This window comes from Lygodium microphyllum, chromosome 16 (assembly GCF_053477565.2).
Source record: "Lygodium microphyllum isolate KBCC chromosome 16, Lygodium_microphyllum_v1.1.10, whole genome shotgun sequence".
NCBI classification, from domain to species: Eukaryota; Viridiplantae; Streptophyta; class Polypodiopsida; order Schizaeales; family Lygodiaceae; genus Lygodium; species Lygodium microphyllum.
Window position 1 is genome coordinate 108826976 of NC_141150.1, and position 21432 is coordinate 108848407.

Sequence of the window (21432 nt, forward strand, 5' to 3'; positions counted from 1 at the left end):
TTAAAATACTCTTTTGCATATGCCTTTATCAACTAATAATTGATCAATTGATAAGAAGTTCTAACTCATTAAAACTTACAATGCACATACTAAGGTTGACAAGTTTACTCCACGATACAAACTTCAATGTCAAGTTGTACAAACATAATAATATTGGTGTCAAACAATTAAATATAGACCATAGCAAACACCATGGAATAAAAAATATAATTCTAATTGAACACATGGACAAAGTACACAATATACCAAAAACTACGCAAACGAGGAAGTGCAAATCTTGAATCACTTAGTTAGAAGAATATGAAAGCCTACTACAACATATCATAACGGCTAACAAAGGTGTAAAGGAAAAACAAATAGCAACAAGATACCTATCATTAAACAAACAATCATTACATACCTTACAAAATATTCAGAGTAAAACATATAAGCTTTTCTCAAGCACATCACTTATCCAACAAAATAACATGAAAGATAGAACACATCTGTAATATTGCCTATTATAAATATAATTACAACAAAACAAACAATCATCAATGAAAAAACAAAATACATTCTAAAACTAAATTCAATTTCACTTTATCTAATGTGTGAATTCATAGTTGTGATCTTTGAACACTTTTGTATTTCACAAAACAATTCGGAAGACTATAAAATTTAGCAACAACATACTTAAACAAGGCGATACCAAAACTCACTAATAAAAGTAGTAAGAAAATATGTAACAAATGTAGAAGTACTCTAAAAGCACTAAAACTACCTACAAAGATTATGATATGTCAACTAGATTTGAATACAAAATTTGCATATATAGAGGAGCTAAATGATATAGAATGCAAATTAATCTCAGCCAGTGTTCCATTCACATAAATTCATGAATTAACACATGATGGTCAACTAGGATTATAAGGCAATATAGTTAATCTTATGATGGATATTACACCCACTTAAAATATACTTCCATGTCTCATTAATGACTCATCATCTATATTACTAAACTTAAAACAAGACATGGAATACAACCATCCATTCACATCATGACTAATATAACCAATACTTGTTATAAAAGTATTACTAAAGCTTCATAATACTTCATTATACCAACAAGCAAATATTAAAATAGCACCAAACTAGAAGACACACTTAAAGCATCAACAAGTGGCATGTTCAGAATTAGATTTTGACCAAAAAAAAGCATTTGATATCATGAATGTAATACAAACAGTCACATCCTTGTATAGTTTGCATTCTCCCGATCATAGTAATTGACTTTAAAAATAAAACACTAAACATAGCATCAATAGAAGGGTACTCACATTTAGGTTTATTTTCAAATACTTTCTCCAAAAAAATCTATGTTTCCTCATTATTATTTGGTTGCCCTTGAAAGTACCAACACTTCTCCTCAAAAAATTGCCCAAATACTACAAAATCAAAGCTAACTTGTGTAGACAAAAGATTTGCAACAAACATTGAACATCTTTTCTTCAAAACAACTAAAATGCTTAGCTATAGAGTAATTTCATCAACATGGGTACACACATGAAAATGACAACTTCAAAGTCATAAACTAATAGGAAAAGATGTAATGCATGATACTATCATAGAACAAATATTACACTCAAGAATTGGGTTAAAGAAACTTCCAAGCACTATGAAACTTTGTAGATTACAAGGCAAAATTATGAAAAAAATGCATTTTCTATAATTCAATAATTAGGAACACCCACTTTCTTTATCGCATTGTCTACCAATGCAAAGAAACTTTAGGAGCCATTAAATAATGCAATGCAAATACTAAACTCAACAATTAAACAAGAGTCAAATGAAACATTTGCAAAGTACTTAAGAATGCTTTTACTAATGGACCCTACCACAAGTGCTCACTACTATGTTCACAGATTCTAAGCAATTTGAATGGTTAGAAAAACTTAATCTAAGTGAATCTAAGTATATAGAGAGCCTTCAACATATGATTATAGAGAGAACAATTTTCTTAAAAAGAGAAGTGATATGTATACAAACAATTTCAACAAGCAACTACTACTACTATGGGGTGCCTACAATGATATTCAATACCTGCTAAATGTTCATGGTGCTACAAATTATTATATATCATATATGACAAAACAAGATAATAGTACGACAATGTCACTAAAAGAAGCTTTTAACTACTATATCGAAAATAAACAAGATAATAGTACAACAAAATCGCTAAAAGAAGCTTTTAACTACTATATCGAAAATAAACTGTGCAATTGACAAGCTAAAAAGAATTAGTGACACAATACTAAACACTCCACAACAAAGTGCACAAGTTACATATTTGGCATTGTCTTTACCTTTGATATCGTGCAACCACACATTCACATTTATAAATACAATTGATCCTAGCAAGAGAACAATACTATTAAAATGGAAGTTTGCACTACAACTACAAGGCGACAATACAAATATCTTCTTCCTAGACATAATTCAAAATTATATTGAACAAAATTTGTAATTAGAAAAGAAAAACTTAAGAAACTTTCTAAAGATAGAATAATAAGATTCATTAAGTTCGATCGACAAAAAGACCATGACAATCACTTCAAAGAACAATGTTTACTATATCTTCCTTTCATCAATTTAGAACCAAATAATTATAACAATTGGAACTCTTTATTCATAGAAAATAAATACACAGTAAAACAAAATGAACAAATATATATGAAAGAAAATATTTCAACACCAACATCATCAAAAAATACAAACAATACAAGCACGCTGACCTTCCATATTAATGAAAAAGTCATATATAACAAAAGACATGCAACCACATCGAAAACAAGCATCAACAAACACTAGAATATAGAGAATATTTAAAATGGAGTCTAACATTAAGTATTATAAAGCTATAAGCAAACTAAACAATGAACGACACATTGTTTGAGGATGTTATGCTTTAAAAACATGTAAACCTGAATTGCAAGATTCACTTGTTCATAACTAATGGTGCTAGAATAAGTAAGGCATTCCTATTAACACTAATTCAAGGCCTTTTGCATCACTACACTTGTATAGTACAAGAACATATAAAGCTTTCAACAGCACTACTTACAACATATACATGGAAAACTACATTCAATATGGGTGGTACAACACTACACTCCGCATTGCAACTTCCATTTATGATAAATGAAATGAACAATCTAATTGCAAAAAGATTAGATACAATGACATCAACTTCAAGAACCTTTTAACTATTTGTTATTGTAGTGGGAAGTAAAATATTTAAAAATGTAGACACTCAATTGTATTCAATAAAACATGATCACATTAATCCATTTGGCAACATTGACATGCTTTTTTATGGTGACTTATACCAAACAAGTCCTATAAAAGATAGTTAAATTTTTCAAATAAATAAACATGTGTCCCAAATTCTAGGCTATTCATTTTGGCAAAACAATTTAGAATCATTTGAACTCAAACAACTCATGCAACAAACACACAAAAAACTCATACATACTCATAAGAATTTAAGAAATTCACAAGTGAAGACGTTGAATACCTAAATCAAAATTATAATGCACAACCAAAAAACATACTTACAACAACTTTCTTATTCTACACAAATAAACAGCAAGACAAGAATAATAAACACATATTCAACCTTATAAATGAAAAACCCATCATTATACAAAGTAGAGATAGGCAATCAACATTGTGCTCTAAAACTACAAAAATACCAAACGATCCAAAGCTAAGTGAACTACACAAAACTGACTCCTAAAAAAACACATTCATTGAAATTTACACAAAGAACATAAATGTACTTGATGGATTGATAAATGGAACAAATGGTGTTTTCAAAAAATACATTACTAACAAAAATGATATAATAGGAATCTATTTTAACAACCCAAAAACAAGACACTAGATATGAACAACATCACCAACTTGAAACTAAAAACAGCTTAACCCCAATAAAATGAGTTACAAAAGAATTCCAAATACAAAAGAACCACCAAAACATAGTTTCTAATAGTCAATTTTGTATACATGTAGCCATAGCACATATAATACATCAAACACAAGAATTAACACTATCCACAGTAGCATTTGATTCATCAAATATTAAGAAATGCAACTTAGTCTACATGGTCCTTTCTAGAGTATTGAACCTTGAAAACTTACGCATTCTAGAGAGAGAGAGAGAGAGAACTTTGTGTGGTAGCTAGCATACACATTGAGATATGCGTACGCACGCGTGTAGAGAAATGGGAGAGGGAGAACATGTGTATAGTGCACAAGATAACAACATTAATATGCACTTGAAAAGAGAATGCACAACCTTTCACAAGAATAACAATTTATATTTACAAGTGACTTCAATATCAACTACAACAATACGTCACAAAAAAAGAGAGCTTGTCAACATGTTTATAAAATACAATGCAGCACAACTAATATTACAACCAACATCATATTAATCTATCATAGACCATAGATGGACAAATGTACCATCAACACAAATTAGCACAAGCACCACATATGGACAAATGTACCATCTACACAAATTAACACAAGCACTACATTTTCTCATTAGACGGACCACTCATCTACATATGTCCTCGTTAACATTCTTCATTACTAAAATCAAAATTCCAAACATTCCTTTCAACTTACACTTACAAAAAGCATGCAATAACATTTATTCAAAACACAGGCACACCTCTTGATATACTTTATTTTTAGTAAAAGCAATAGCAACGTTACCAAATGCGATGTGTTTTAATTTTACCCCCCCCCCCCCCCCCCCAAAAAAAAAAGAGATAAATACAAATTATTCAATAGTGCACATGTAGTAAGAACCTATGCAGTGATGTAACTCTCCAAAACAACATAATAGTCACTTTGACAAGAGCCTTCGCTACAAAGTACTTTGTTTGACACAGTAGTGTCAAGACTAGGCCACATTCTCTTTTCTACACATTGTACATAAGCCCACTATTTTTCCCAAGCTTGGACAAGGACCAAACACACAATGGACCAATAAACATGGTACACATGGATTTATTTTTTTCTCCTAAGGCAGTGGCAACAGCTTAAAAGCCATTTTTTTCAAAAATAAATTCAACCACACTCATTATGAGATTTAAAAACTTCATCTTTACCAAGAAGTTTGAGAGATTAAAAGTGGAATCAACCTCGTGCAAATGAAGTGGTGCCTCCCTCCAAAAGCCCATAAGCCATAATATTATGATACATCAGGGAATTTCCTCTCTAAAGTAGGGCACCATCATACACAGTTTGACATGGAGTATAAAAGATTGGGATGTGGTATGCCTCCCTATTGGGAAGGCCACCAAGGTTAGGTATCACCCAGGTGCAACCCAATAGAGTAGGGCACCATCATACACCAAGTCTCGCATGGAGTATAAGGTTGGGAGGAGGTATGCCTGCCTATTGGGAAGGCCACGGAGGTTAGGCATCACCTGGGTGCAACCCAATATGTTGGAGCTCGCGCTTTCCAGCTTCATAGTCTGTAATCTCTACATCAAACTTTAACGGCTCTGGAGGAGGGTCACCCTGCAAGGAAGTTCAAAGACATTGACTGCCATTCAACAGAGATAGCACTAAAAGAAGTCATTGCAGAAATCCTTACCAAGGCATAAGCATCATAAAGTAAAACATTGGGATCCAGACGCCACCCAAGAACCCCACCTTTGCTTATAAAACATCTAAATAAATAACACACGAAGACCATTTCTTGTCATGCATTAACCTCATTGGTTAAAAGAAATTCTGGCAAAAGAATGGCCATTCCAAAAGGTACCTGCTGAATCCTGCATCACTTGCAACCTGTGCAGCCCAAGCAGAGCGGTTATTTCCTCTGCCTGAAAAGAAGAACATCAAGCAATGTAAGACAACCTGTGCATATGATCATTCGGCATAGTATCTGGGAGAGCTGCCCCACAGTTAGCTAAGCCATGACCCCAGTTTCAACATTACATACAATACAAGATTATTAAATCTTCTTTGCCAAACTTCGAATGGCCATAGTTCCTCTCATAGTCTGATGGATCCATGACCAACACCTTAGGCCACTCGAACACTGCAGCACAAACAGAATTCACTCTTAGAGAGCATGCTGATATTGTAGTGAATGAGAATTTATCTGCAGAAATGTATGAGTAATCAGTACAAGTGGTAGTAGAACTCTACACTTCCAAAACTGCCCACATATAAATAGCACCCTCTTTGCATAGGTAAGGTAACTTACAAGCTGATATTTATTTCTTGCTGATATCAGCAGTTATAACATACATTCGTTTACAAATTTCCTTCAGATGATTATATCACTGCTAAGTAGTTAGGAATATGAATGTTTTAACTTGGAATCATTAAATTAGAGGCTGGAAAAGTGTTATGGTAATCATCAGGAAAACTGTAATTATACTACATGGATGTGACATAAAAAGCAAGTACTACTCAAGGCAATCAAAATGCTACTCTTACAAAAAGAGCAATTTACCCAAAGGAGTAGAAAGCAAACCCTTAATACTAGATGTTTATATTTAATTCTTAGATTAACCTGTGAAACTAAAGACACGAGATACAAACATTTCACAATACTAGATGCTTGTATTTGAATCTTAGATTAACCTGTGAAACTAAGGATACAGAAGTTTCTGGCAACACCTTGCTAAGAACCAAAACTAGCTTAGCCTGGATTAGTGTACTGGATTAAGTGTAACCCTACCATCCAATCCAGATGATCTAGATATATACCATCTAAAACCTTGTGGGTTTCACTATACGTAAATTCTCCCTATCACCTTCAAGGCCTATTTCAAAAACCCCTTATCTGTGAATTTTCCATGAACAGAACACACCCTTTTTCTATTCAATCTGTGACAGGACAAAAAAGAGGAGAGGGTCATAAAAACTCCCTACCTGGAACATGCACAGAGCCATATATATGACCATACAACGTCCTTTCATCATGCCTTCGAACATCAATGAGGTAAGGTTTTGGAAAACTAACACCATTTGGTGAGTTTTGCTTCTTACTTTGTGTTAAAAATGCCACAGCATCCCTGTGGAGCAGGACAATAATGACGTGAGAAACAATGTAAAATATTTGACAAGTGGATTCTGTAAACAGAAAAATAAGAAAAAAGCATGCAGTCAATCTATGTATGTTGATCTATGTATGTTGCTCCATGTGGTGATTCTGCAAATGTGGTTTGAAACTAAGTTGTCCACCAAGACGAATAGGATGGTCATAGGACTGGCAGTGGAAATCCATGACTACATGAGTAAATCCAAGGCATGTCATGATTCTATGACCAAGGGCCATCCTTTATTTGTTACATAACTTCAAGTACCCACCTGGATGCAGGAATATATGAAAGGGCACTCCCCTCTTCTTAGGGTGGAGGTGCAGCAGTGCAAGCATGGAGACCAGTATTGCAGAAGGTCTACTAGCATTGTGGAAAGCAAGGGATTTCCCCACCAAACATGGTAACAATTTTACCTTGTGGCTCAGTTTCTCCTCGTAAATCTCATTGCTGTCCAGACCTGGCAAGCCAATACATAAAATAAGGGGAACTTCCCCTCTTCTTCAGACCAATGTACAGTAGTGCAGACATGAAGATCCAGGAGTCTACCAGCACTGTGGAATTCAAAAGAGTCTTCCCGCCAAGCTTGATAGCAGGTGTACCTCTTAGTGGCTCTGTTTTTCCTTTTACATCTTATTCCTACTTCACGTTACAAAGTTTGAGAATATTCATACCGTTGAGAATCTCTTACCATCCTCTGAGTAATACATTTACAAGTTAGAGCCAACTCTTGACAATCAAGTGAAGAGGTAAGCTTGGATGACACCAAAATTTTGACCTCTCCCCTGAAGCTCTTAAGCATGGTTGCCTCCGTATGTTGTACGGATGGATCCATATTGTACGGATCGTACAGTATGGAATCGTATGAATCCATGTGTGATTTTGGCACCTTTTGACCACTCATCCTGCGAACGAAAACAAGCTATCCAAAATGATTTCTGCGCATTTTTGTAGGGCAGTGTTTGGTAAAGGGGGACGGTTGTTGGACTTGAGGCTCATTTGCACCCTCTCTCAAGTCTCACTCTCTCCTCAAGGCTCATCCCCTCCCTCTTGTCTCCAAGCATCAACCTCCCATCCCCTCCCTCTTCAAGCATCATCTCCTCTTCCCCCCATCCCCTGCCTCTTCAAGCATCATCTCCCCACCCCATCCCTCTTCAAGCCTCTAAAGCCCTCACTCTCTCCTCTTCCTCCCATCCCCTCCCTCTTCAAGTATCATCATGATCAGAGTGACAAGCCTCGACTCTCTCCTCTCCATCACGCCTCGCCTCAACATCACGACATGTGACAAGCATGAGGCCTTCAACTTGCATGCCATCTATATGGAGAAGGACACAAAGAAGTCCAACTCCCACCATTGGACATGCAAGTATTGTAGAAAGTGCTACACAAGTGGTGCGACTAGGCTTCTTCAACATCTTTCCAAGACAGGGTGGCAAGCTGCCGCATGCAAGGGGATCCCTCAACACATTGCGGATGAGATTCTCGCCAAGATGAGAAAGGGATCCACTAGAGGAGGAAGTGACGCATCAGCGACGGCATCCACACCTATGTCTACTCGTGAGGAAGCCTCGAATGTAGGCGTATCTTCAGCTGATGCAAGTGAGGCCTCCACCATTGGTGGTGCCAGCTCCACATCTGCTTCTAGCTTCGGCATTAACAAAAGGCAAAGATTGGAGGCTCATGCAACACCTAAGAGGCAATCCTCTCTCTCAAAAGCTCTCAGTCATATGCTTGCATCAGTTGCCTTTATTAGAGAAAGGCAATGACAAGCCGATGTTGAGATTGCACGCACGATGATGGAGTACAATCTTGCATTCAATGTCCTAAAGCATGAGCAATGAAGAAAGATGGTGAGACCCATCGCCAATGTGGATCCATGTGAAGAATAGAGCGGTGTTACATACAATGACATGAGGATGAAGAAGATTGATGAAGAGAAGGAGAGGATTGATAGAGCCCTTGATCCTATTCGATCCGCATGGACAAAATACGGTTGCTCCATTCTCACCGTGACAGATGGAGAGACCGTAGGAAACGGGGCATCATCAACACACTCGTTTCATGTCCTCTCAGCACATATTTTTTACAGGCCATAGACGCCGACAAAAGGGGAAGCAAAGCGACTAGCACATTCATCTACCGCCACATTCAACAAGCTATCATTGAGGTATACATTGTCTTTTTAAAGTTGTTGCTTTCATTATTATAATTTTGAATTCATGTCCCCCCAACGCTTTCCTTATCATAATTTTGAATTTGAACCATGTATGATGTGGCTGTAGGTGGGCCAATTGTCAAACGTGGTGCAAGTTGTTACTGACAATGCATCCAATTGTCGACGCATGGGCCATCTGCTTGAGGCCGAGTTTCCTTCAATAGTGTGGACTCCATGTGCAATTCATTGTTTGGACTTGCTCATGGAGGAAATCATGAAGCTCAAATGGGTGAAGAGGATGGTACATAACGCTACATCAGTTGTCACCTTCTTCACGGTAAAGGTGAAGGTGCTTGCAATGTATCACAAGCATAGCATGCTTGAGTTGAAAAAGCCTTCTTCAACTTGCTTTGCTTATATGTGGTTGCTATTGGAGCGCCTTTATGAGGTGCAGTCCACCAATGGTGGTGTCCACTCGATGGAATGAGTGGAATGAGCATGAGACAAAGGGAGTTAAAGCTATGCAACACTTGTGCCTTGATGATCAATTCTGACAAAGAGTCCGTGAAATCGTGATTGCCATGACTCCCTTTTATAGGTTGTTACATATGAGTAATTGTGAGGGGTCTACCATGGGCCTTTTTGTTCACTTCTTTAGAGAAGCATTGGTGGAGGCATAGGCTTGCACGATGATCACAGAGTCATAGCATGCACACATCATTGACATAGCAAAGAAGAGATGGGCATGGATGCATAAGCCCATCCATGGATTTACAGCACTATCACATCCGACCTACAAGTCTCCAACTATCATGGATGATAGAGAGCTGTATTCTGACCAACTTGCATATCTCACTCGTGTAGTCTCCGTGGATGACCACAATACAGTTCTAGAGGAGCTTGGATGCTATGTGAATCAAAGAGAGCATGTGGTTTTTACTTCTCCCACTTGTTGGAGAAGAGAGACACTTGTGAAGCCTCTTTTTTTGTGGCAAAATTTTGAATATGTGCTACAAGCTCTTCAACCCTTGGCCATGAGAGTCCTTGCTCAAGTTTGCTCTTCGGGTGCATGTGAGAGAAATTGGAGTGCCTATTCTCTCATTTATACAAAGATTTGAAATCGTCTTAGCACACAACAATTAGAGCAACTAGTCTTTAAATTTGTTATTTTCAATTTTATACTTAACAATTTAGTATTTATAATCTTATATGCATTGTGTAGGCGAATGTTGATCCATTTAAGTTGACGGACAACACTCTTCATTGTGTGCACCAAAAGGTCGATGAGGAGGAGTAGCATATCTTTGTGCAGCCTATAGAGAGCTCATAGCAGCAGACACTCCTGACACTTGTAGTCAGCGAACTCGTGGGCAAGAAGTTTAACCAGATCAAGGAGTTCAAGTTGTAGCAGTTGCTAGCAAGGGCGTGGTCATTCGACGCCCTTTGAGATCGACCAAGGATGATTTGAGTGGTTTGCAAACATATGTGAGGCAGGGCTCTAATAGCTCTCATCCCATGCCTGCTGATGACACTCCCCCTTGCCTACAATTACGCAATCATTGCCTAGGGAGCCATCATTTGATGATGATAGCAACCTCGTCAATGAAGGATGAGTATGCAAGTGTCTCATCATTCGATATAGAGAAGTCATCTTCAAACTCTCTTGATAAGCGCTCTAATGATGATGATGATGATGATGATGATGATGTATCATTGATGATTATATCCAGATTGGTATATTCCACTCCTGACTCTTGAGTCCGTCGTAACTCGTCCAACTCCTGACTCCTATAACAATTGTATCATGTATGATCATTGATATTATTTTGTAATGATATTACTATAGCCTATTTTCACTTCAAGCATGTGTCTTATCATTTATAGTTTTTTTTAAAATTAAGTTAATATTTTTTTGTACTAATATTATACAGTACCTTATGAAATCATAAGATACCATTTAGTATCGTATTTTATCGTATAGTATCATAGCCTACCTTTCATACCTAACAACCATGACTATTAAGATTGCAAATTCAATGGTCTCTCGTATAAGGTGGATGCCACCAAAGGCAGCAAGAATTTGAATCTATGATCGTGGCGAAGGCAATTGAGAAACATAGAGAAAAAAAAAAAGCAGAAACAAGGAAACTAACACATTAAACACCAAAGATCAATGTACCGCTAGAATGACTAATGTGATGGTACAAAGTTATCTATATGTAGACACAAGTAGGCCGCCATAAAAGACCATAAATGTGAGTGCTATACAAGGATCCGAATGAGAAGTGGGCTGACCATCCAAAGAAAAACAACTAGTTAACTGGTCTTTCCTTTTCATGAGCTTACAAGATTCTATCCTTGTCTATGTACAGACTTCAAACCGTAGCAAAAGTGTCAACAAAGTTAGCCTCTCTCTACCGTCAAAAGACATTGCCCAATGTATCACCCTAGAGAAGAAACTTCGGATGCTCTTAATTGATGATTCCCCTTCTATGCAAAAGCACATCAACCAAATGGAGGGCATGCATGATGAGCTTGCATCCCTAGGTCAAACAATATCTTCAAAGGATATGGCAATGATCCTTCTTACTCATGTACAATCTCCCAAGTATGATGTTTTCTACACCAATCTATTGACCTCCAAAGTTCGAGAGATTGTTCTCTAGGAGGAGTTAACACCGCTTGTTTTGAAGCATGAACAGTGCATTAAGGAAATTGGAGCCAGTGGATCCGGCTCTATGAAGGCTTTTACTGCAGGTTCAAGAGGGGGCAATTGAAAACATCTTTCCTTGAGTAGATGGGTGGTAATTTCCTGATTACAACTTAATTACAACACCAAGCATTTATTACAAAACTAAAAATACAAATTTACCTACTAATCTTTAGACAATGGACATCCAGTTGGCCCCAAAATAGATGCCGCTTTCGATATTTCTTTAGCTTTATTGAAGTAGAAGTTGATTTACAATGGGATTCTCCCAATCACCTTCACAATCCAAACTCCCCTTGCTGTCCAAAGTGACCAGCAATTCTTCATCTGGTTTGCCCCTTGATTTGGCAATCAATTAGCCTTCACCCACTTCGAGAAGAGTGGAAATGCCCCAAATTTGATAGTTGGCTGATTCTTCACCTGATTTCAGCTGAAAATCACCTTCAGCCCAGAATAATTCAGGTCTTGCAGTCTTCAATGTCTGGCATGCTTCCCAAGGCAACTGCTAAACCCTAATTTCTATTGCTGCTATGAATTAGAGTTTACAACAAAGAAAACTGAAATTCCTTAGCCTCCAAGGGACCAAATGCTAAGTTCTTTAAAGCAAGGTTGTGAAATGGCTGGGAAATGAGAGAGAATGCTAAGGAGAGAGAAAATTCAGAATTTATCACGAGAAATTACAAAAAAACCAATCAAATATAGCTATTGCCTTGACCCAACAGCAATAAATGCTATCGTTTGCACCTAGACACCCTAAATCTGCCAACACCTTCAGCCTGGGGTTGTTGCCCAGCTGCCTAAGATCTCATGTAGTTGTTGGCTGATCCAAATCTGCAAACACCTGTTGGTAATGGCTGAAACTCAGCTTGCAATGGTTGCTCCAGCTCCTCACAATGTGTTTCCAGCAAGAATGAATGATCCTCTCTGTCTCTAAACTTTCGTTTTTGCTCTTCCAACCTTCTGCTCATTTTTCCCAGTCTCGCTTTGGAAAATTTAACAAGTGGCAATCTTTTCAAATGAATTTACAGCATTATCCACATTAATATAATACTTATTTTTATTAGATGCCCAAAAAAATAGTCTGACAGTTGACCAACCAATAATTAAATTGGCTAGGCCACTTCATCTCTCAAGTGTCCTTGTGCCATTTTTCACCACCAAATTAGCATTAAGTACCATTAAATGCCAAATCTCTAATGTCACCGACACTTATGGCCAAATAAATGGCTTAGGCCAATAATTGGCACCAAATATCACCTAGTATTTGTGCGACATAATTAACTCTAATCCTTGCCTTTCACATCCATTCACTCTCTCCGATCTCAAGCTCATACATTTGCACTAACCTCAGTTGTACCTCACATGTGCAACATTTACTTAAACATGTGAATGTTAAGTGAAGCTTGAATAAATGCATGTTCTCATGATAGCCCTCCCCCTTAAAATCCTTTAAATCGTCCCCAATTGCACTGACAAATGCATCAAAAGCAAAGTACTACACTAGAATTTTCACAAGGCATCATAGTCAACACAACATTCGCATTGCTGTTCAATCATTCAACATGCCCAACACCTACTAGAAATTACCAACTGAAACCAACCTTCCTTCTTGAAAAGGTTGATAATTCCCTAAAATCTTGGACAATAGACACCCTATTGGCCCCAAAACTAGTGCGCTTTTCAATATTTATTTAAATCCAATTGCCAATGGATTGATTACAAGCTGAGATTCGACAATCTCCTTGGCTGATCCAAAAGCCCTTTGCTAGACCAACAATCAGCAAACAAATCAAGCAATTTGCCCCTTGAATTTTAGTCAGAACTTGCTCTAATTGGACCCTAAAAGGCCAAATGCTGTCCCAAAATTACAATGGATGAGCTGGCATCTGAATTCCCTGATAATTCCACAAATTTCAGGTGCTCAATATAGTGTACGATGCCTTTTTCTGATGGCACAGGTCCCAAGGTGACTGCCAAATCCTAATTTCTCTTGGGAATAAAGGGCCATCGTGCCTTTTATATGTGCACGGGTGTGAACACACCCTTAGCGCATTTATGCTTTCATGTATATCTATCTAAAACCCAAAAAGGTACACTCGTCATTGTACCGAACATCAAGTGTCATGCTTACCCTCCTCTCTACTCTGCACTCTCTCTCTCTCTCTCTCTCTCTCTCTCTCTCTCTCTCTCTCTCTCTCCGTGTGTGTGTGTGTGTGTGCTGTGAGAAAGCATTGCGTGTCTCGATCCTCGCTCTTTGTCATAACAAATTGCTATTAGAGCACGCAAGGAATGCACGCTTCTTGAGACATCAGGCATGAATTGGGTGAGCAGGCGACTGCCAAGGCAACAGTTGTTGTTGGAGAGCATGCAGGCAGGTACAGTGGTTGTGTGCAGGGAGCAACCAGGACGAGGCGACAAGGTAGGATTGCACACAAACGTAACAGGCAGCCGACGGGACCAATCAACAGGCAAGCGTGACCAGCAGGAGTGACGGGCAGGTTTGACGGACTGCGACATGTGACAGCAGGTGAAACAGGATGCGGGCCACGACGCACGACCGGTCGGGATGGGCTAGCGGGTTGTCACAAACCTAATGGGTCAACGGGCCCACGTCAGGTCACACAAATGTTTTTTTCCCTTTGATAAAAAATCAAATCTTCCCTTAATCCTTTCAACCATCACTCACTCTTAGCGGGCGTTCGTGCGTGTAAGCACAGTTCAGGATTTCGGGCAGATTTGTCCAAATTTGGTGCAAGCAAGACACAACACTAATATTTGTCTCAGAAATTGCAGGAATTTGTGATATTTTGCCTCCGACATTTGGGGATTTTCATGTACCTACAAGAATTGGGCTGAAATTTACCCAATTTCTCGACATTGATGCACATTGGACCCTGTGCAATTTGGGGCTGTTGCTATTTGGGCAAAATTTGTGCACCATTTGGTCATTTTATGTACATGTGGGTTTAATTCCATGCAATTTGGACATCTAGCACTTGGAAAATTTTGGGGGTTTTGCTGAAATTGCTCTATTTTGGCAAAATTGGCCTATTCTATGCATGTCAGAGACAGTGCAAACGTATGGTTGATGCTTTGAGCACAAAACTTTGGGGCTTTTGACCATGCGTGTCAAATTTCGTGCCCGTGGGTGCATGTACAACAGAAATAGCAGCTAAAATTTGGGACTTCTCATGTAATATGATGTATTTGTCCTTGGAACAGCTGTAATCAGCTGTGGAGTGCTATAGCACAAGGTTTAGTGATTCTGAAAATTTATTTGCAGGTCTGAAATTTCTGATTGTACGTGGTCGTTTATTGCCCTCGGTCACTTGTGTGATAGTTTGGGCCTGCATTTGCTGAATTTTTTGGTCACATTTGGACTGAAAATCATGGCTGGCAGCAGTAATCTCATGCACATTAAGAAGCTTGAAGGAGCACATAACTTTGCAGTTTGGCAAGAATAGTGCTATAATATCCTGTTGCACAAGAAGCAGGCAAAGCCAATTAAGACCAAAGGGGCAAAGCCCACGGATATGGAACAGGAAGACTGGGATAAGTTAAATGAGCTGCACGCTCAACCATCGAGCTATCGATTGCTAATGCCTTGCTGTTTAACATTGAAGATTTGGATTCTGCCTATGCTATTTGGACTTGACTAGAAGAACTGTATGCCCAGAAGAGAGAGGGTACAGCAATGTCTACTCACTTGAGTGAGCTTAACTCGATTTTCAGCCAGCTAGTTGCCTTGAAGTTCATGATTGATGAAGAATTTAAGGCTACGTTTTTGCTTTGCACTCTGCCAGAGAGTTGGGATACATTCAGGACTCCTATGAGCAATTCTAATTGCGATCCTTTTATATGCTGATGTAGAGAGAGCTCTACTCATGGAAGAAATGAATCGGCAGAACAATGCATCCAATAAGTCTTCAAGTGCTTTGCATACTAGGGGCAGATCACAACAGAAAGGCAAATCTCATAGCAAGGGATGCAATAAAACACGTGGTAAGGATGTTGAATGCCATCACTGTGGCAAGAAGAGTCACTTTAAACGTGACTGCTACAAATGGAAGAAAGAGAAATGAAAGGGCAAGAAGACAGATGATAGCAAGGAAGAGAAAAAAGAGAGTCAACCTAAGAAGAGCAATGTCGAAATTGAAGAAGTGAATGTAATCACTCATGAATGTGACAATGGGAATGACATACTCTTTGTCTCTTCATACTTTAGTACACATGCTTTACTTGCAAATACGAAAAATGGAAGATCTGTAACGGATCTAGAGTGATTGCCAAAGGTTGTAAAAGTGATACCTTGTATCCTCTCCATGTATCTAGTGTGCATGACCATGTTGTTGCCATGACCGAGCAGCCAAGTGTTTCTTTGTGGCATGGCCAGTTGGGACACATGAGTCAAACTAGAATGAAAGTGGTTTCTCGTTTGGGTTACTTGCCTTGTCTTCATTATGCTGATTTTGAGCATTGTGATCATTGTGTTTATGGTAAACAGGCACAGACGTCTCATAAAAAGTCTCTTTCGCTGAAATCTTCTCCTCTAGAGTTAGTACATTCCAATGTATGTCAGATGCCAAGGTTATATTTTGGGGGAAAGAAATACTTTGTCACCTTTGTCGATGATGCTACACAGAAGGTATGGGCTTACCCTATTCGTAGCAAGGACGAAGTGCTTGACAAGTCTCAAAAATTATTGGCATTGGTTGAGAATCAAACTAATAAGATACTTAAGTGTCTTCGCTCTGACAATGGTGGGGAATATGTATCCAAGGCCTTTCAAGCATTTTGTGATAGCAAAGGGATAAAAAGAGAGCTCACTGCCCTTCATAATCCACCCCAAAATGGAGTTGCGGAGCGTATGAATCAGACCATACAAGATACGGTCCGTACAATGCTGTCTCACGCTACTTTACCTCATGGTTTTTGGGCAAAGACTATTATGACAGCCGTACACTTGATTAATCGGGGAGTTCTCCAAGAAGCGTGGTCGGGCAAGCCACCTTCGTATGCACACTTCAAAGTGTTTGGCTGCATGGCTTTTGTGCACATTCGTAAAGAAGAACGCAGCAAACTTGAGCCAAAGTCCTATAAATGTATTTTCCTAGGATATGGTGATGAAGGTGAAATGGGGTATAGATTATAAGATCCCGAGAAAAGGAAAATAGTATGCAGCAACAATGTTATCTTCTAGGAAGATCGCATGCATAAACAGCCAAAAAAGGTTGAGGAGGTCCATAGGGTTATATTCCGAGAAGAAATACCTTTTGGACAGCAAAGAATGCCCGTTGTACAGCAGCAAATACCTGCTGTAAATAAACCTGCAAATGTAGAAAATAACGCTGGAAATGATCAGCCAACCATTGCCCATAATGGTGAGCCACTGGATGTGCAGGAACAGCCAGGACAGAAAGCTGTTAATGCTGATTTGCAGGCTGAAATGCCAAGACAGCAAGCTGAAAATGGAAATTTGCAAGTTCAACACCCAACAAACAATGATCATTGGGTTAGGAGATCGTCTAGGGCTACTAGACAACCTGATAGATTCGTTCTCGCTGCAAACAATGTGGCTGATTATGTCATGTTGAACTGTGGTGAACCGTCTTGCTTCAAGGAAGCAATGGACAAACAGGACAACAAGAAATGGTATAAAGCCATGTTGTCAGAGATGGAATCTCTTGAGAAAAATGGCACTTGGGACTTGGTGTAGTTGCCTAAAGGGTAGAAAACCCTTCCATGCAAATGAGTTTACAAGATGGTCACTTTTGGTTCCTCGCCAAAGTACAAAGCAAGATTGGTTGTGAAGGGGTACAAGCAAGAACATGGAGTTGACTGCGATGAGATCTTCTCTCCTGTAGTCAAGATGACTACATTGAGAACCATTTTGCGCTTGGTTGCAGCTAAAGATATGGAGCTCATACAGATGGATGTAAAGACTACATTCTTACATGGTGATTTGCATGAAGACATATATATGCAACAACCTGAAGGGTTTGTGGCAAAAGGGAAAGAGAAGATGGTATGTAAACTCAAAAGGAGTTTGTATGGGCTGAAACAAGCACCAAGAGAATGTTATCATAAGTTTGATACATTTATGCAGTCTCAAGGTTTCCATAGAAGTCAAGTGGATCACTACTTGTACACCAAGAAGACAGCCTGATTATCTTGGTTTTGTATGTTGATGACATGCTAATTGCTAGCAAGGATACTCATGCCTTGGACTCACCGAAGCAAAGTCTTCATGGCAACTTTGACATGAAGGATCTTGGTGATGCAAATCACATTCTTTGCATGCGAATACTCAGAGAAAGGTCAAAAGGATTACTCTATCTATCTCAGTAGGAGTAAATCTCCAAGGTTTTGCAGCATATCAATATGGAGGGGGGAAAAACAATTGGGGTTCCATTGCCTCCATATGTAAAACTCAGTGCAAAGAACAATCCTACATCGGATGATGAGAAGGCTGAAATGGCCAAGATACCATATGCTTCAGTTGTTGGCAATTTTATGTATGCTATGGTAGCTACACGTCTTGACATTGCCTTTGTAGTGGGGGTGGTTAGCAGATACATGGCAAACCCTGGTAAAAGGCATTGGGAAGCAGTGAAAGGTATTATGAGATACCTCAAAGGCACAAAGGATTTGTGCATCTACTTTGAAAAGCAGAAGGCATCTGTCGTTGGCTTTACGGATGCAGACTATGTTAGTCATGCGGATTGCAAAAAGTCCACTTCTAGATATGTGTTTACCTTCAAAGGAGGAGCAGTCTCTTGGATCTCCAAGCTACAAAAGTGTGTTGCATTGTCTACTACAGAGGCAGAGTATGTGGCTGCCACTGAGGCATGCAAGGAGGCTTTATGGCTTTCACATCTACTGGGAGAGCTTGCATTATGGAGTTACTTGTTCTCCATTGTGATAGTCAGAGTGCTATCATGCTAGCATGAAATCCTGTCTTTCATGCAAAGACGAAGCACATACAAGTGAAGTATCACTTCATTAGAGATGTACTTGACAGCAAGAGCATTGAGCTTGTCAAAGTGTATACAGATGATAATCCTGCAGATCTTCTCACGAAGGATCTTCTCATAGAGCGGTTTGCTCATTGCCAACAAATGATGGGAATTGGATAGGTATATGTATTTCAACTTTATACATACCTAAACTTAGCTCATTATTTTCTCCTCTTAAGGCGCATTGCCTTTAGGTGGAAGGTTATTGGAAATAAAAGGCCATCGTGCCTTTTATATGTACATGGGTGTGAACACACCCTTAGCACATTTGTACTTTCGTATACATCTATCTAAAACCTAAAGAGATACACTCGTCATTGTACCGAACATCAAGTGTTGTGCTCACTCTCCTCTCTACTCTGCACTCTCTCTCTCTCTCTCTCTCTCTCTCTCTCTCTCTCTCTCTCTCTCTGTGCTGTGAGAAAGCATTGCATGTCTCGATCCTCGTGCTCTCTGTCCTAACAATTTCTGCAAAAATTTAGAGTTTACAACAAAATTCCCTCTGCTGTCCACCATATTTAGCTAAGATCTACTCCAAATGGCTCAGATAAGCTGAGATCTGTGAATTGGCTAGAATAGGTGAGAGAATGAGAGAGAGAGAGAGAATTCAGAGTTTCCGCGTGGGAAAACTCCCAAATATGCCTGCAGCTTGCACCAATCAACACTGAATGTTGACACTTGTTGCCTAGAGCTCCCAGGATGTTGTTGCCTACTGCTAAATGCTATCACCTGCTCCAAACGATGGTCTTCCTACTATCACCAACCCCAAAATGGCTCATGTCTGCTGTCCCAACCTCCAATGGCTGTGTTCTCTACAGAAATCAGACCAATAGTCCCTCTCTCTCTCTTTTTTTTTCGTAAAAGGTAATTGTATTAATTACGAAAAAAAATACAAGATTACTTGATTACAAGATACATTACGACAATCCAAGCCATCATGTGAAGAGGTGCTAAGTACTACAAGTTACAATTTCATGGCAAGGATGCGGAGGAAATTGCCATATGCCAAGGACGGAAGTCCTCCGTAGAGAGCAAATCAGAACGATGGAGAAGAGCTAACTGCCAATACAAGAGGCCCTTAAGCCTCACAATATGCCGCTGAACATTATGGGCGGAATCAAACAGAAAAGCATTCCGAATGGTCCAGTTATGCCAACAGCCCCAGTATCGAAGAAAGTGATACATGAGCTTCATATGTGGCTGTGCGGGAGTAGGGTATTTGGGCTGGCCCAAAACCCAATCAAAGGGGCGCAGTGTGATACCAACCACCCTCGCCAAACGGCCGACAAAAATAACCAAACTTTCTTAGCGACGGGGCAAGAAATAAATCGGTGGCGGGCGGATTCCATAGTAGTGGTGCAAAAGAAACAGGTGCCATTGGAGATTCGTCGCTTGGAAAGAGCCGAAGCAAGCGGAAGACCCCCAATCATCACTCTCCAAAGAAAGACTTTGTATTTAAAGGGTGTCTTGTTGACCCAGCCCTCCATCACAGCTGCCCTCCACCATGACGGGATTTACGCAATCCCCATAAAGCATTCGCTTTAGTAACTAGCCATTGATTATCTTTAATCAGAAGATGATACACTTGGTTAGCAGAAGCTTTGCTCAAATGCAGCCGACCTTGTAGGTCCCAATCCTGCCAGGGATGATCCAAAGCAAGAGCAGGAAAGGGTTGTCTGCTCTGGAGCACCGTCAAAAGCTGTTCCCATAAAGGCCTATATCCACGAGGGATCCGGAAAAGCCTCCTAGCAGTACGAAACGATATAGGCACATTGCGACTGGCAAGGGTGGCATCCGCAACTGAAGACAAGCCCAAACGTGCCATCCGGTTGAATTGTGGTCTAAGCTCATGTTTACCTTCCCACGAAAGTAAACGCAAGACTGCCAGTAATTCCAATTGAAAGGAGTTAGTAGCCAAGCGATCCTCCGTTGGGTGCCACTGAGCCTTTTGAAGGACGTGTTTCCAGGAACACACCAAATGAGTAAGCAGCGATGAAGAAGAACTGGAAAACCGCGAATCAGCATTAAGAACGTGCCACCAAGAACTCCGGAGTTGGGTATTGCCATGCCGAAGCCCATGGCCCTCGAGGAAATAACGGGCGATAGCGACCCACGGATGATGATCATCCGAGCACATGGCGCGGAAAAGGGACCAACGGAGTGCCTGCATGTGAGTTTGGGCATCTAAAATAGCTCCGCCACCCATGCATTTGGGGGTGCACGCATGCGACCACGAGATCCAAGAAATACCTGCATGCAATGAGTCCTTCTTCCAGAGCATGAAGCGAATAGACTGAGTGAGAGCATTCAGAGTCGTAGGAGTCCAAGGCAACAATGGCAAGAAATATGTGAGCATTGGCAACATAATTATCTGGGCTACTTTGAGGCGAACATGAAAAGGCCAGGCCTGAGACTTCCAATACATAAACTTGGCCACCATTT

At 39.5% G+C, this 21432-nt stretch overlaps 1 protein-coding gene across 1 annotated transcript in view; it reads right to left on the reverse strand.

Moving 5' to 3' along the window:
• Positions 1 to 5320: 5320 nt before the first annotated feature.
• Positions 5321 to 21432, reverse strand: part of LOC148023223 (uncharacterized) — a 38119-nt gene continuing 22007 nt past the window's right edge. Inside the window, exons 4-8 of the mRNA XM_087696238.1 lie at positions 6943 to 7085; positions 6002 to 6100; positions 5822 to 5882; positions 5651 to 5726; positions 5321 to 5574 (exon numbers count right to left, since the gene is read on the reverse strand). Coding sequence (XP_087552364.1) covers positions 5470 to 5574; positions 5651 to 5726; positions 5822 to 5882; positions 6002 to 6100; positions 6943 to 7085 — 484 coding nt within the window. The 3' untranslated portion in view covers positions 5321 to 5469. The remainder of the gene's footprint in view (positions 5575 to 5650; positions 5727 to 5821; positions 5883 to 6001; positions 6101 to 6942; positions 7086 to 21432) is intronic.